Here is a 15,126-nt window from a genome sequence, read left to right on the forward strand (position 1 = left end):
TTCTTCTTACAAATGTGTCTCTATGTTTTTGATGGTTTAAGATACAAAATATTATGAAAGATGATATTTAAGGGACCCACGTGTGCCATCAAAATCCCTTAGAAAACTGTGAACAGGACTAGGATTTCAGTTAGAGGAGAAAACATAATTATCTTAATGGAAAATGAAACACCATTGCTGCCTGATGCTTAAATCAGTCTAAAAGTCTATTTAAAAAATAAAGTAAACAATGCTCATTTATTGCATAATTTGTTCACTTTGAAACTTTTATTAAAAATGAAAATGAGGTTTGGGAACATCTGGGGTAGATGTAATGTGTGTGTGTGTGTGTGTGTGTGTGTGTGATGAGGTGAAAATATGGTTAATTCCAATAAATGTTACTATAATGCTTAAGATATGTGTCACAATTTCAACACAGTAGTGACAAATGCAACAACTGTCAACCAGGTGGACCCAGGTTGCCAGACAGAATAGGTCTCAACTTTTCTTCCTCCTAAATTCATTGGGCATTTATAGTACTGAGTGGAGATTCAGAGGAGCACATTAAATTAATTAATTTAATAAAATCAATTGGTCCTAATTAAGCTCTTTACCTCATGTCTGAGGATAAGATCAATTAACTATTTAGTTTGTAAAAATCCCTCCTAAGATAAATTAGCCAATGATATAAAGCCTCAAAAGAGTATAAAACTCCCTGCCAGGTCATTTGAGCATAGGCATAAGGTAGACTGAGCAGATCTCAGCTATTCTTGTCTTTTTCTAGCATTCACTGGACATCCACTGAGTGAAGATGCAAAACGGCACTGAAGGACACAATTTCTATGTCCCCATGTCCAACAGGACTGGACTTGTACGAAGTCCTTTTCTATACCCACAGTACTACCTGGCACCTAAATGGCAATTCTATTGTCTTGCTTTCTACATGTTTATCTTAATCTGCCTTGGATTCCCCATCAACGGTCTGACCTTGTATGTCACAGCCACGAACAAGAAGCTAAGACAACCTCTCAACTTCATCCTGGTCAACTTGGCTGCAGCTGGAATGATCATGGTCCTTTTTGGATTCACCATCACTATCACATCAGCTCTAAATGGCTACTTTATCTTTGGGCCAATGGGTTGTGCTATTGAAGGCTTTATGGCTACTCTTGGAGGTAAGAAATATTTGCTTCAGATACTATTTTTGGTTTAATCCAGCAGTCCCAAAACCCCTATAATTATTATAAACAATGAGAAATATTCTGACGTTGAAACAGATATGTACACTGTACTCAAATTAACTCCATTTGGTACAGACATTTGTTTACTAAAAGTCATTTTATTTAATTTTGAATTGAGATTGTGGTTTCTTTCTCCAGGTCAAGTTGCCCTGTGGTCTCTGGTAGTGCTGGCTATTGAGAGATACATTGTGGTCTGTAAGCCCATGGGCAGCTTCACCTTCACTGCCACCCACGCTGGTGTTGGTGTTGCATACACCTGGATTGCTGCTTTTGCTTGTGCTGGTCCTCCACTGTTGGGCTGGTCCAGGTAAGATAGGACTCTTTAAGTAACAAACAATTGTATTCACATTTTATTCAAGTCCTACTCAGTACACCCTCCACATTAATGTTTGTCCTAGGTACATCCCAGAGGGTATGCAGTGCTCATGTGGACCTGACTACTACACACTGGCTGAAGGCTACAACAATGAATCCTATGTGATCTATATGTTCACATGCCATTTCATCACCCCAGTGTGTGTGATATTCTTCACTTATGGAAGCCTTGTCCTCACAGTCAAGGCAGTAAGTGACATCTTGGACACAGAACATTTGTAATATAGTTCCACGGTAGTCTCTAAAATGTTTTGATGTCTCTGATTCTCTTCATTATCAGGCTGCAGCTTCCCAGCAGGACTCCGCATCTACCCAGAAAGCAGAGAGGGAAGTCACACGTATGTGTGTTCTTATGGTTGGTGGTTTCCTGATCGCCTGGACGCCCTACGCCAGCCTTGCCGCCTACATCTTCTTCAACAAAGGAATTGCCTTCTCTGCCCAGTCCATGGCTGTCCCTGCTTTCTTCTCGAAGAGCTCGGCCTTGTTCAACCCTTTTATCTACGTGGTGATGAACAAACAGGTGAAATTTTTCTTTTTCTCCATTCTTAGAATAATTTGAGTTTTTTTCTGCCGATTCCTTGTAGCAGCTTGGGTGTGTTGGAGCTCAAACAAGGGAGAAGGCCAGAGTGTGCGTAGACTCAGTTGAGTGAGCAGGGTTATTATAACCAGAAAGTCATTGCGTGTGCTTTGAAAGACACATGTCGACATTAACTGTCCTGAGTCTGCTAGGAGTTGCTGCAATGAGGTCACAAATTGCATACCAAGACATTGGGGAGAGAACCGTGGTTAGGTAAATAGATTAGGTCACTTTTAGAGTTTGATAAAACATCCAAGTAGAAAAAGAAAGTAGTTCCCAACCAAGGGTACTAGGACCTTTGATGGTACTTGACCGATCCACAGGGGGTACTTCAGAAGATTCATGAGACCACAGGATTACTGGAAATATTTAGGAGGGGGTACTTCAGTGGCCATTTGGGCAGAGAAAAGTTGGTGGAACAGTCACCAAGAATGTTGGGAAATGTCAGACTAAAGCACTGACTATAATGATGCTGTTCATTGCGCTTTTATATAGGCCTGTATAAGCCTAATGTAAGTCTGATTTGCTATGATTCCCTAGTCTCTGTTGAGTCCCAGCCTGGGGATGTCCTACGTACCGAAGTATATCCACCCTGTTTTAATTTTATAAATTTTTTAGCTAGATTTACATTCAATTAGCTTTACATTCCAGCTCAAGCTTTATCCATCTGGCAACACTGATCACAGGAGCAATCTGGTTGAGTGCCAGGTTCTTGCGTTTTCCCCCCCATCCTGTTCTTCTTGCCACATCTGGATAATTGGAATTTACCTACTTTGGATATGGAACTTACAAACTTTGGACAGGCTAGCTAGCTGGCTAGCTTTGCCCCTATCAAAGTGCTTCTCTCCCTGGCTCTGGTGTGTTACAACTATTATTCCATCGGATTTGCCACAGATGTCAATCTGTAAGTCAATATATTCATTTTCTTTCTGATCTGCTGGTCTACTAATTTGTGGTTTGTTGGTTCCTACATTTTCTCAAGTTATTGTTTTCTGGTAAACAGTTGAGTTTTGCAAGGTCAACTAGCTGGATAGGCTTGTTACCTGGCTGGCAAGCTTTATTTTGCTGATTACTTGTTACATGAAGTTATGTGGGCTATTTCTGAAATGTGTATTTACTTGTAGCTCAACTGGCTTTCGCAGCATTATATTAACCAGGTAGCTAGCTATATGATACAAGCCACTGTCCTGTTCATTCATGAGTTTTCAACGCCAACATTAAAATAATAACTAATAACAACTGAAAAGTGAGGTTCAACTTTGTAGTGTGACTTTGTTAGTGAATTCTACTGAAAATTGTTACCTACCATTTGAGCAAATGCAATATTTTATGGGCGCATGGGGGTCATTTTGTGCACCTGTCTCCTGAACGATCTCTTCATGGCCCTGCCAATGGAATAGGAGGGCTGCCATTGTGCCAAAATGTGACAGCAGAGACAAACCCAGGTTATTTTTTCAATATAACTTGCCTCTGCTTGACATGGATTTTTATTCTTAACCCTGTCAGTTTCGTGGCTGCATGCTGGCTGCTGTAGGAATGAAAGCAGAAGATGATGAGACTTCTGTTTCAGCTAGCAAGACAGAAGTGTCTTCTGTGAGCCCTGCATAAAGACTTTCCCTCATCCTCCATATTCTGCCCACTTATTTCTACTTTTGTCTGATGCTCAGGGTCGCCAGATTTCACTGACAGTGCACTACCCAATTACAGCCAAAATCCCACGTCTCCACAGAAAACCCTATCTGTAAATAGACCCACCCAAGCCCATTTTGAAAACTGCCCCATCTGGCAACACTGCTGATGCTCTACATGGAATGGATTTGAAGACCATTCTTTGACCACATTATGTGCAAATTATTATCTTGGCTTGCAACAATTGGACTGTGTCACACCCAAATAAAATTAACACTACAAATAACTGAAGTAAAGTTTCAGGTTGTAACAGAATCAAGGCAGTGTATTTACATTTAATTTGATCACATTTCTGGTTTTCTTTGCTCTCAGTGAAGAAACAACTCCCCAAACAAGGCAACATAGAATCCAGTCTCTGAGGGCACACCAGATGAAGACCATCTTTGGTCAAGTGTGATTCAATCTGCACTGTCTTTGGAAAAAAAATTATATTCTTCACAAATAGATGAGCACGGATGTCTGTTTTGATGGATCATGAGAAAATATTTAATTTTTTATAGTACTAGTAAATAAATGCATGCATGAAAATACTTATGAGTGGTTGTGATATTCATTTGATTCATATGACTTTAACAAAATGTTCGAGGAATTGTTTTATAGCTACATTCTTCTGCATCTTCTGCTTTTCATACAATATACATTTTTATGCATGGCACATATCGGAGTCGGCCGTCATCATAATCTCTTCCATAACGAATGTCCACCTTGCAGAAGAAATGCTATGAGGACAGCTAAAACCCATCGATTTCAAATAATAGCTTTCAGTTCATCAAGAACTCAGGCTTTGACGGATTGATCTGTGGTGTAGATTACAGAATAGAATTGTTCAGAGTTTGGCAACTTTGACATTTAATGCAGTGCATTCATAAGAAAATAACACTTTCCAGCCCTTGCAATCATAACTGTTTCATCTACCCTCTACGGTAAATATAATGCATAAACAGCACATCATAATAGCGCAGAAAGTTTGCGCTGTTGAGCCATGAAAAAATTAAATTGCTCAATGTTCATTGCTGCGAAGTCAGTAATGAATTAAAGTGATGAATCACACATTGCGGCAAAAAAGCACTCTTTCATGGCCAGAAGAATATCCATAATGACTGACCTTGATGTCGTACAGTAATAACGGCCTTTCGTTTCTCCTTGCTTATTTGAGCTGTTCTTGACATAATATGAACTACTAGAGTACAGATATAATGATGGCCTTCTGTATACCCAGCCTACCTTGTCACCCTCGGATTACCAACCCTAACGAATTAAGAAGGAAAGCAATTCCACAAATTCACTTTTAACAAGGAACACCTGTCCACTGAAATTAATTCCTGTGACTAAGCCATAAAGCTGGTTGAGAGAATGCAAAGAGTGGATACTTTGAATAATCTAAATTATAAATGTATTTTCGTTTAACACTTTTTGGTTACTACGTGATTCTGTATGCGTTATTTCATTTTCTCATAGCTGACCGACACTGATAGACCCTTAGAAGGATATTTGCTCAATGCCCCAAGAACGCAGAATTGAATCATATTCAAGGGCTACAAACAAAAAAGCATAACTTGGTGTAAGAAGCACAACAGTTGGACCCCTGAGCATTGAAAAAAGTAATATGATCAAATAAGTTATCTTTCACTCTATTTCCTGCATCGGGATGAGTTTACATTTGGAGAAAGACAAAGGACGCCTTCAGCTGAAAATGTCTGGTGCCAACTGTTAAACATGTTGGGTGATCAGTAAGGGTATGGGCAGCTATCCCGTTGGTATCACTGGGCTCACTGATTGCTCTGCATGTTGTATAATGTCAAAGGGGATGTCCCTACTTTGCTCCCATCTTGTGGAATTACAGAAACAATGCATTCAAACCAACAGGTTTTATGTTCACTTTAGACCAGATTAAAGATGCTGCAGTTACTATATATATTTTTTACATATCGTCACCTTCCTAAAATAATGGCCTAAGTAATTTTTTGACAAAAATGTTTTTCTTTCCTAAATCATCTCCTCATGGTGCTGGCCACCTCTGGTAAAATTGCCTACATCCTCAGTTGAACAGGTCATGTGATTCTACACCTTTAGTATAATGGCCTATGTCAAGAGTATGTCAGTATTTGGTTCAGTTTTTTGTGTTTTCCATTATTTTAGTAAGGTGATGATATATTTAATAAATAAAATGATTTATTTATTAAAAAGCCAGACTCAGTTGCTAAGTCTAAGATTGGATAGAGGGGATCCCATTTTCTTTGAGGTACCGATATTTTGTTTGATAAGATGATTTATGAAAAGCACGGAATAGCTAAAGATACCATTACATTAGAACAAATGTTATGTTTGCTTGGTTTCAATGGAGCCATAGGTCTGAACAGTGTCTAATCTATCAAAACATTTTGTATGAAGGCAAATTATTACATTCATTTCATTAACCTTCATGATTGATCTATTATTTGTACATCAGTGTTTCACAAGTGACGTTTTCTTTACACATCATTGTCATGTTATTTTGTATGTGTCTGTGTGTCTGCATCCAGAGAGAGAAAGCAATAGATGGGTTTGAAATTCTTTGAGTTTCAACATGCAGCAATGGACTTTTTTTTAACATACAGTGAAGAAATATTTGGTTCGTAGTGGAAATGTCCAACTAATATGATTGCCTACAATAATCTCACCTCACCACTAGAACAGCAAGGAATCATCAAACAGCCCTTTAGCAAGCATGTAAGCTTGTCAGTAATTCCTTGTGAGCAAGCAACACTTTTAATGTTTTAGTGAACACCCTTCAACCTCAATGTAAATTCACATCCAAATTCACTGTCAGTCCAAGAATACATGATGCAAGCTACAAATCATATGAAGATCGCGATGGCTCACCTCAGTACATGAAATTATTCTACTACCACGATCGATTGTTGAACAGCTCATTATCATGTCACTGAAATATTGAAAGTTGCTTAAGCAACTGTAATAAAAAGAACATTACAAAAGTAGTGTTCATGTGATCATATCTGATCACAGGCAAGAACAGACAAACAAATGCCATCCGATAGCCTAGAGTCCCTGCTTTTACATGCTGTGTGTCACCGACATCAGTGGTTCCCAACTCCGGTCCTCGAGTACCCCCAACAGCACACATTTTCATTTTAGCCCTGGACAAGCACACCTAATTCAACTCAATGAGAGCCTGATAATTAGTTGACAAGTTAAATCAGCTGTGCTTGGCTGGGGCTACAATGAAAATGTGTACTGTTGGGGGTACTTGAGGACAGTGGTTGGGAACCACTGACCAAAATAGTTGGATTTACAAATTTAGTGAAGATTGTCTTCTGGAACTAATCGCCTCCTTCAATACAATATGCAAATGCATTAGAGTGTGACGGTCAATGTGAAGAAAGAAGATGGAAGTCAACACAGACAGAGCTGCTGCATGTACAATGGAAGTTATGTTGTCAAACGGATGGTGGGAAGCATTACTAAACTTCCTTTTTTCAGGCTGTTACAATTCCGTGTATATCCTCATCAGCCTGTCTTTCTCTGTCTTGTCATTTAATCTGTAATATGTTTTATCCTGGTTTCTGTAGACAGTGAAGGGGTCCACCACAACATATTCAGTATTTCCAGTATGTGTATGTATACTGTTTATACCTAGAAAAGGTATATTTTCTAAATGGATAATACAAAATAGGATCTGATCATAATTAAAATCCATCACTAATAATTGTAATAAATAATGTAGTCTATGACGCTGTGAACAGTGGTATCTTGATGTACGACGGACCCCTTTAGGTAAAATGATATTTGGGACTCGGAGAAACAGGCGGGGAGAGAATGGAAGAAAAACAAGACATGGAAAAAACGGACCAGAGGACCTGAAGTCGAGGAAAGTATGTTACGTGTTAAATTGGCGAGAATATGGTCAATGTAATTGGTCAATGTCATGAGTGTCCTGGATGTTCTGTGGAAAGAGATTCAACAGTAATACTCTACATGGTACATAGTCAATCAAATCGGCACACACACAGCTACACAAATGCATGACATGAATAGAAACAATTCACACAATTAGTTTAATGAGATCAATTAGTCACATATAAGCCTTTTCCCTCTTGTCCAAGGATAAGATCAATTAACTTCTTAGTTTCTAACAATCTCCCATAAGCTAATTTAGCAATGACATACGACATCAAAAGGCCATCATACTCCTTGCCAGGAAAACCTTGCATAAGCAAATGTCACAATAACAGCGGTATAAACAATATTATTACAGGCTATGAACTCTTATGAGAATTGTATAATTGACAAAATATCTACAGTCCCATGTCCAACGGTAAGTTCACCTGATTTCAAAACTTTTTATAATGCATTTTCTATAAGATATTATAGAATGATTCCACTGCCCTAACAGTGTGTCACTCTACACCAGTGTTTCTAAATCCTGGCCCTCGGGACCCAAAGGGGTGCAAGTTTTAGTTTTTGCCCAAGCACTCACACACCTCATTCAAACTAAAGGCTTGATGACAGGTTGATTACGTCAATCAAGTGTGTATGTGGTTGGGCAACATTTGAAACCGTTGTGTGAGTGCTCGGGCAAAAAGAAAAAAACATGCACCCCTTTGGGTCTGAGGACCAGGATTAAGAAACACTGCTCTACACTCTTTCAATCCATGTAGACTTAAAATGAATGTTACACTCATCCAAAAGAAACAACTGGTTTACCTATCATAGGTGGAAACAAATGGATGAACACCTTTATTAACGAATAGCTCTTTTGCCGGTCTTGATCATTACAATGTTTTTTTTTCCCCAACACAATACATTTGTTCAATAAGATCAATAAGCCACTTCCCTAATGTCTGAGGATAAGATCAATTACCTACTTAGTTTTTAACAATGCTCCCTAAGCCAATTTAGCCAATGACATAAAGCCTGTAAAGCCTATAAAACTCCCTACAAAGGCAAACTATCACAGGCAAAACATTTATAGCCAGAGCAGATCTCAGCTGAAATTTCTCTTGCGTTCATTGGACATCCACTGGGTTAAGATGCAGAACGGCACAGAAGGACATAACTTCTATATTCCCATGTCCAACAGGACTGGGCTTGTACGAAGTCCTTATCTATACCCACAGTACTACCTGGCACCTAAATGGCAATTCTATTGTCTTGCCTTCTACATGCTCATCCTGATCTGCCTTGGATTCCCCATCAACGGTCTGGCCCTGTACGTCACAGCCACAAACAAGAAGCTAAGACAACCGCTCAACTTCATCCTGGTTAACTTGTCTGCAGCTGGAATGGTCATGGTCCTCTTTGGATTCAGCTTTGCCCTCATATCTTCATTTAATGGTTACTTTATCTTTGGCCCAGTGGGCTGTGCGATTGAGGGCTTCATGGCTACACTTGGAGGTAAGAAATACCAGCAGCTCCCAGCATGTTATTTTCAGGGAATTTCAGAATCAGTGTCGAACGTCCTAGAGGACCACCATTCAAAGTCAAATATTTCCCTTTTCAATAAATACAGGTGCAGGATAAAGTTTCTATTAAATCTGTACAGGTCTACACAAACCTAAAATTAATATTATGAAGAAATATTTAAATGCAAAATCATTTACTTTTGCTTCAGCTGATTTAAAATAAAAAAGTCATCAAAAATACATTTGAACGGAATAAACTTGGGACTGTGGTTTCTTTCTTCAGGTCAAGTTTCCCTGTGGTCTCTGGTAGTGCTGGCTATTGAGAGATATATTGTGGTATGTAAGCCCATGGGCAGCTTCACCTTCACTGCCAACCATGCTGGGGCTGGTGTTGCATTCACCTGGATTGCTGCTTTTGCTTGTGCTGGTCCTCCACTGTTTGGCTGGTCCAGGTAAGATGTTTTTGATGTAAAACAAGTAACATAGAATTGTATTCACATTCTATTAGTCATAATCAATTTACCTTATGAATTACTGTTTGTCCTAGGTACATCCCAGAGGGTATGCAGGTCTCATGTGGACCTGACTACTACACACTGGCTGAAGGCTTCAACAATGAATCCTATGTGATGTACATGTTTGGCTGCCACTTCATCATTCCAATCTCTCTGATATTCTTCACTTATGGGAGCCTTGTCCTCACGGTCAAGGCGGTAAGTGACATCTAGGACACAGGACATTTGTTATACAGTCCCATTGTATAAAATGTATTGATGTCTCTGATTCTCTTCATTATCAGGCTGCAGCTTCCCAGCAGGACTCAGCATCTACCCAGAAAGCGGAGAAGGAAGTCACACGTATGTGTGTTCTTATGGTTGGTGGTTTCCTGATCGCCTGGATGCCCTATGCCATCCTTGCTGCCTACATCTTCTTCAACAAAGGAATTGCCTTCTCTGCCCAGGCCATGGCTATCCCTGCTTTCTTCACAAAGGCGTCAGCCTTCTTCAATCCCTTCATCTATGTGGTGATGAACAAACAGGTTGGTAAAATGTATTTTCCACCTGGAATTATTGGATTCCTTGACCTAACATCACTGGGTTTTTTATCTTCCTGACTTGTCGTGCCAATTGCTTTACCATTATTTACCCTGCCAGTTCCGTGGCTGCATGATGGCTGCTGTAGGGATGAAGGCAGATCAAGATGAGACTTCTGTGTCAGCTAGCAAGACAGAGGTGTCTTCTGTGAGCCCTGCATAAAGACATTCCCTCATCCTGCGCTCGGATCTCTGCCCTTTTTTCAAGCTGTACTTGGAAGACATTTGAAGACCATTATATTTCTCTCATCATTTGAACAGTATGTGCTGATTATTGTACTGACGGGACTCAGGACCCGTAACGAATGGATTCTGTCACTCCAAAACCAACGTAACCACTGCATTTCTCTTATCAGATTCCTAATACTGACTGACATAAGGTTGAAGGTCATGGAATACTCAGGGCAATAAATTAATATGGTCACATCTGAAGATGAAGTCAACAGAGAACACATTAGCATCAGTTCAAGGGAAAAACATACACGAGATGAAAGGCAGACCATCTTTTAATGGACATTGCATCTCTCAGCACCATGTCACCCAGTGTAGTTGAGAAATAGACTTGACATACATTTTTCTCATCCAAAAGAAACAACTGGTTTGCCTCTCATTGGTGATGACAAATGGATGAGCTTTATTTTTTATTTTAGTTGTAGATAAATAAATGCATAAATATTTAAAAACACATCTTTGATCTTGTCCTTTCCTTTGAAAACTGATTTTTAAGCCTGAATGTCTAGTGTTGTCATATTTTCAACAACTATATATCTATATAACAGTCTCTCTATCTCTATATATATTTCTCTATATGTGTGTGTATATATACACACACACACACACATATATATACACACATTTCTGTCAAAAGTTTGGATACACTTACCCATTCATGTCTGTCCAAACCTTTGAGTGGTACTGTGTATGTAACAGAATTCACAACAAATAAATCACTGATGTTTTGTGGATATGAACAATAATGGGAGGGTCCCTGGATCTACATAATCCAAGCCGCCTTCGCCCTACCTGGCAAAGTAGAGTGTAGCCCATGACAGCTCCATGTCAATTAAGACGAGACCTCACCACAGCTGTGATAACACACTTTCACCAATACTACTACTCTGTTCTGATCAAGGGATTCACTGAATGCCTAGCACAAGTGCAATTGCGTTTACACCTTACTGTACTGCAAAATGTATGCATTTATCCTCATTTACAATGACATCCTGTCCAAATGAATTACAACTGAAAGTCAATTACATACAATACAAATAATGTAAAAACACTGTACGATGGAACAGGCAAGTGATCAGAGATTAACATCAATGTATTTCACCAAAGGAGTTGATGCAGTCATAAAAAAAGTAAGTACACCTCCTGGAAAGTAATTTTTTTTAAATATATATTTGGACTCATTTGTGGACAATATCTGAGCAATATTCCAAACATTCATTGATAAAGGCAACCCAATTAAGAAATCCCACAAAAATGTGGCTGCAACTCAATGTGTAAAGCATGCAGACGTGGTCAAGAGGTTTAGTTGTTGTTTGAGCAAATAGTAGAATAGAGAATGTGTAATCTATGTGATTGACCTTGGTATGATTGTTGGTGCCCAGAGGCGTCGCTAAGATCACATTTTCACTTCAGGGTGTACTCACCACTTTGGTTGCCAGCGGTTTAGACATTAATGGTTGTGTGTTGTGTTATTTTGAGGGGACACTATTATACAAGCTGTACACTCACTAGTTTACATTGTAGTAAAGTGTCATTTGGTTAAAAAACTCCCAACATTTTGTATTTTTTGTATTTATTTACATAATTTGGTCTTTTAAACCTCATCCTCATGATCACATCATTTTAAGATACTTACGTACACATTGACTAACAGGATTGTCTAGAGCCTAATATTTAATTAATACTTAATATTATCACATTTGGTCCATTTCCTGCTTAAGACGAGCAGGTAGCTCATCCAACGTCTTTAACCGATGCAGTGGTGGAACATCAGGGAATTTATTCCTGCCTTGCCTGTCTAGCAAATACCCATGAAGGCCCAGTGACCGAGAGGTCAGGTAGTCATTAACATAGTGGTCCCCAATGTGAGCTACGCTGGCGGCTGGGAAACCACATTTCTCAAGTGCCTGTTGGAAGATTGCCGGGTCGGGCTTGGCTATTCCGGCCTCCTCTGAGGTAAGCAGGAAGCTGAAGTGAGACAGCAGGCCACAGCCTTGTAGAATTCCCTCTAGGCGTTTGTCGAAATTGGATACCACACCCTGCCTCAGACCCAGGGAGGAAATGCTCTCTAACGTCCGTACTGAATCTGGATACACCTTAGAACAGAGGAAATAGGATATTACAGGCTGTTGAACTTCTCTTTCTATTCTAAAAGGCATAGTTTATGCTGCTATTTTCAATTGATATGCTTTTTTTTTTTTATCATGGGCATCATTGCCTTACAGACAATTCCGACATCAGGGCCTCAAAATAACTATCTGTGATGTTTTACCAACCAAAAATGTTTTCCTCAATTATACCATAAACACATTACTACTGAGTATAACGTGTAATATTTCTCAAAGAAATGTATTAATAGTCAGAAGTAACATCTATATCCAGTTGTCATGCTAGCTAGTTGGATTTCTACATCTAAAATGATAGTGTCTGCAACAATAACAACTGGGTTTCATCCGCAAATAAACCTGTTAGAAAAAGATGTATGAAGGCAAATCCCTACCGAACCTCTCTCTTAAAATGTCCTTGTTTTATTGAATCACAACACCTAACATTGTGCTCAGAGCACCATTGTAGATTAAGCACAGATCATAAAATGAATGCTGCAATAAAAAATGGTCAACTACTAAATTTGGAATTCAGTAAGTGAATGTTTAATCATACATCATACATGCCTGAATGTCTAGTCATCATACAATAACTGATTCTGTAACAATCCTATTAACGTGTCGTTTTTTGCATACTCAAACCCGTTTTTTGCATACTCAAAACAAAGCAGTACATATGCACAAGAGGCAGCGGCTTAGATCAGTGGACCACCCTAGGCCACAGTACCATTCCTTCTTAAATGACAATTCAATTACTATAGTGCTCTTACCTCCCAGTTATCAGGGCTGCAGAAGCCGTGATACAGGTTGTGTGCTAGTCTGTCCAGTAGCGCTGGGTCCTCTACTCCGCAAAGGGAGAAGGTGTCTCGCACCACACCCATCCACCAGGGTTTCCCCCCCAAGCCCTGGTCAATACCATAGTTGGGGTAGAGTTTGGAGTACTGGTCGAAGGACTGGCGGAATGCACCCTCCGCAACTGTTGGGTTGAGACTGAAACCTGCTGTTCGCCTGGCCTCTTGACAGTACTGCTCACCCACCGACCTGCGTACCCTCAGCAGGGTGTCTTTCACGTCCCATAGCACCCAGAGAAGTGGCCCACGCATCACACCTGCCACAAAAGTACACATCAGAGGATACATACTGCATTATAGAATTAGTAACTAACAAGAAAATCGATCAAGATTTACAAGCAAATTATATTAACTTTCATAGCTTACTAATATGCTACAATTAGGCGCCACAGCAAATTGGAAATATTTCTACCAGCCAGGGAATACGTACAGTGCAAAATAGAAAAACATTCACTGCAGCTAGATGAATCAACTCAACTTGACTAAGACCGAAGACTAATCAAAAGTTTACACACTTGCAAAGCTAACTCAAAAGAACCTAACAACGCAACGCTAACTATAAAGTCACGTGTCTAAATAATGCTGGTGGGCATTCTTTCAAATTCAAATAAACAGATGTCTGAACGACATTTTTGTGTCAGTCTCCTCGTGAGGGAGCAGTTGTCAACACTAACTCTAAATTTTATGTCGATAATAACTAATACAATTTCTATAAATAGGGTACAAAATGGATGATTGGAATACAGCCAAAGCTTTCGTCGCGCTACAATTTATTTGTCAGTAAAACTAAATGTCTCACTATAACGTTTCTCTTCAAAATGAGAAACTATGAAATACGAGTTCTCAATATGTAGTTGAAACATTTCCAAACAATGGCTACCATCCACTTACTGTTTTAAAAAGTTCGTAGATAAATGGAACGCCTTGTACCTTGCTCAGAAATATGCAAATCGCTTATGTCACATAACTTAAGACAACCATTTATCAATCTATGATTAATTTATTGCGATGTTTGACATTCGACTGTTAAGCTAGGCTTACTTGTTATTCGATGCCCATTCTTTACATATACTAGAAATGTTCAGTATGTGTAAACCTAAGATTACAGAATATATTTTAACCATGGAAATCATTAAATTATAAATGATAGATAAGTGTGATGTACCTGATCACCCTTTACGGTACACTGTCACCAGAGATGTAAAGATAATACGGCCTCTGAGCTATGTCAGCCAAGACAGAGTCGTCATTGGCCGTGTTGCACAAAATATATCCTGAAGGAATTTAATGGTCCAAGGAAAGGTTCCATTTTAGTACAGGCGCTCATGATATTGTAATATTTCACGTTAACCCCTTTCACTTATTAACGTACTGTGGATGGACAAATACCTTACATTATTGAAAATAATTACTATTTCCGTGTGTTGCATATTTAGGATAGCTCATTTGGCACATATTTGTCATGTTTTTGGTTTATGTCGCTATAGCAGTCCAGGAATGTGAGACTGGGACTTAGGGTAACAATAAGCACCGTCAAACTTAATGTTCTACCAGCTTTCTATTATAACCTTTGAGCATTAAAA

General features: G+C 39.2%; 3 protein-coding genes across 5 annotated transcripts; 2 read left to right on the plus strand and 1 right to left on the minus strand.

Annotated features, from left to right (window-relative positions):
* The first annotated feature begins 696 nt into the window (after positions 1-696).
* LOC105016899 (green-sensitive opsin-4) lies at positions 697-4,391 on the plus strand. Its single transcript, XM_010881049.2, has 5 exons — positions 697-1,154; positions 1,359-1,527; positions 1,619-1,784; positions 1,876-2,115; positions 3,679-4,391. Exons 1-5 carry the CDS (start codon positions 791-793, stop codon positions 3,778-3,780), a joined length of 1,041 nt encoding a protein of 346 aa, XP_010879351.1. The 5' UTR covers positions 697-790; the 3' UTR covers positions 3,781-4,391.
* A 4,108-nt stretch (positions 4,392-8,499) lies between these two features.
* LOC105016900 (green-sensitive opsin) lies at positions 8,500-10,887 on the plus strand. The gene is made up of 5 exons (XM_010881050.5): positions 8,500-9,255; positions 9,547-9,715; positions 9,811-9,976; positions 10,063-10,302; positions 10,418-10,887. Exons 1-5 carry the CDS (start codon positions 8,892-8,894, stop codon positions 10,517-10,519), a joined length of 1,041 nt encoding a protein of 346 aa, XP_010879352.1. The 5' UTR covers positions 8,500-8,891; the 3' UTR covers positions 10,520-10,887.
* hdhd3 (haloacid dehalogenase-like hydrolase domain containing 3) lies at positions 10,847-14,828 on the minus strand. Of its 3 annotated transcripts, none has more exons than XM_010881051.5 (3): positions 14,709-14,828; positions 13,463-13,800; positions 10,847-12,683 (listed from the first exon to the last, which is right to left on the minus strand). In XM_010881051.5, the coding sequence occupies exons 2-3, from the start codon at positions 13,793-13,795 to the stop codon at positions 12,282-12,284; spliced, it is 735 nt and encodes a 244-aa protein (XP_010879353.2). In that variant the 5' UTR covers positions 13,796-13,800; positions 14,709-14,828; the 3' UTR covers positions 10,847-12,281. The 3 variants fall into 3 exon arrangements, with proteins under 3 accessions (XP_010879353.2, XP_010879355.2, XP_010879354.2); XM_010881053.5 differs by lacking the exon at positions 14,709-14,828 and adding an exon at positions 14,435-14,691; XM_010881052.4 differs by lacking the exon at positions 14,709-14,828 and adding an exon at positions 13,974-14,407.
* Positions 14,829-15,126: the final 298 nt, after the last annotated feature.

This window comes from Esox lucius, chromosome 17 (assembly GCF_011004845.1).
Source record: "Esox lucius isolate fEsoLuc1 chromosome 17, fEsoLuc1.pri, whole genome shotgun sequence".
NCBI classification, from domain to species: Eukaryota; Metazoa; Chordata; class Actinopteri; order Esociformes; family Esocidae; genus Esox; species Esox lucius.

Excerpts from the sequence above, each read along its gene's own strand:
- LOC105016900 (XM_010881050.5), top strand. The coding sequence starts at position 8,892 with ATGCAGAACGGCACAGAAGGACATAACTTCTATATTCCCATGTCCAAC. Across the intron at positions 9,256-9,546 it reads CTTCATGGCTACACTTGGAG|GTCAAGTTTCCCTGTGGTCT; the intron begins GTAAGAAATACC and ends TTCTTTCTTCAG. Across the intron at positions 10,303-10,417 it reads ATGTGGTGATGAACAAACAG|TTCCGTGGCTGCATGATGGC; the intron begins GTTGGTAAAATG and ends TTACCCTGCCAG.
- LOC105016899 (XM_010881049.2), top strand. The coding sequence starts at position 791 with ATGCAAAACGGCACTGAAGGACACAATTTCTATGTCCCCATGTCCAAC. Across the intron at positions 1,155-1,358 it reads CTTTATGGCTACTCTTGGAG|GTCAAGTTGCCCTGTGGTCT; the intron begins GTAAGAAATATT and ends TTCTTTCTCCAG. Across the intron at positions 1,528-1,618 it reads CCACTGTTGGGCTGGTCCAG|GTACATCCCAGAGGGTATGC; the intron begins GTAAGATAGGAC and ends TGTTTGTCCTAG.
- hdhd3 (XM_010881051.5), bottom strand. The coding sequence starts at position 13,795 with ATGCGTGGGCCACTTCTCTGGGTGCTATGGGACGTGAAAGACACCCTG. Across the intron at positions 12,684-13,462 it reads GCAGCCCTGATAACTGGGAG|GTGTATCCAGATTCAGTACG; the intron begins GTAAGAGCACTA and ends CTCTGTTCTAAG.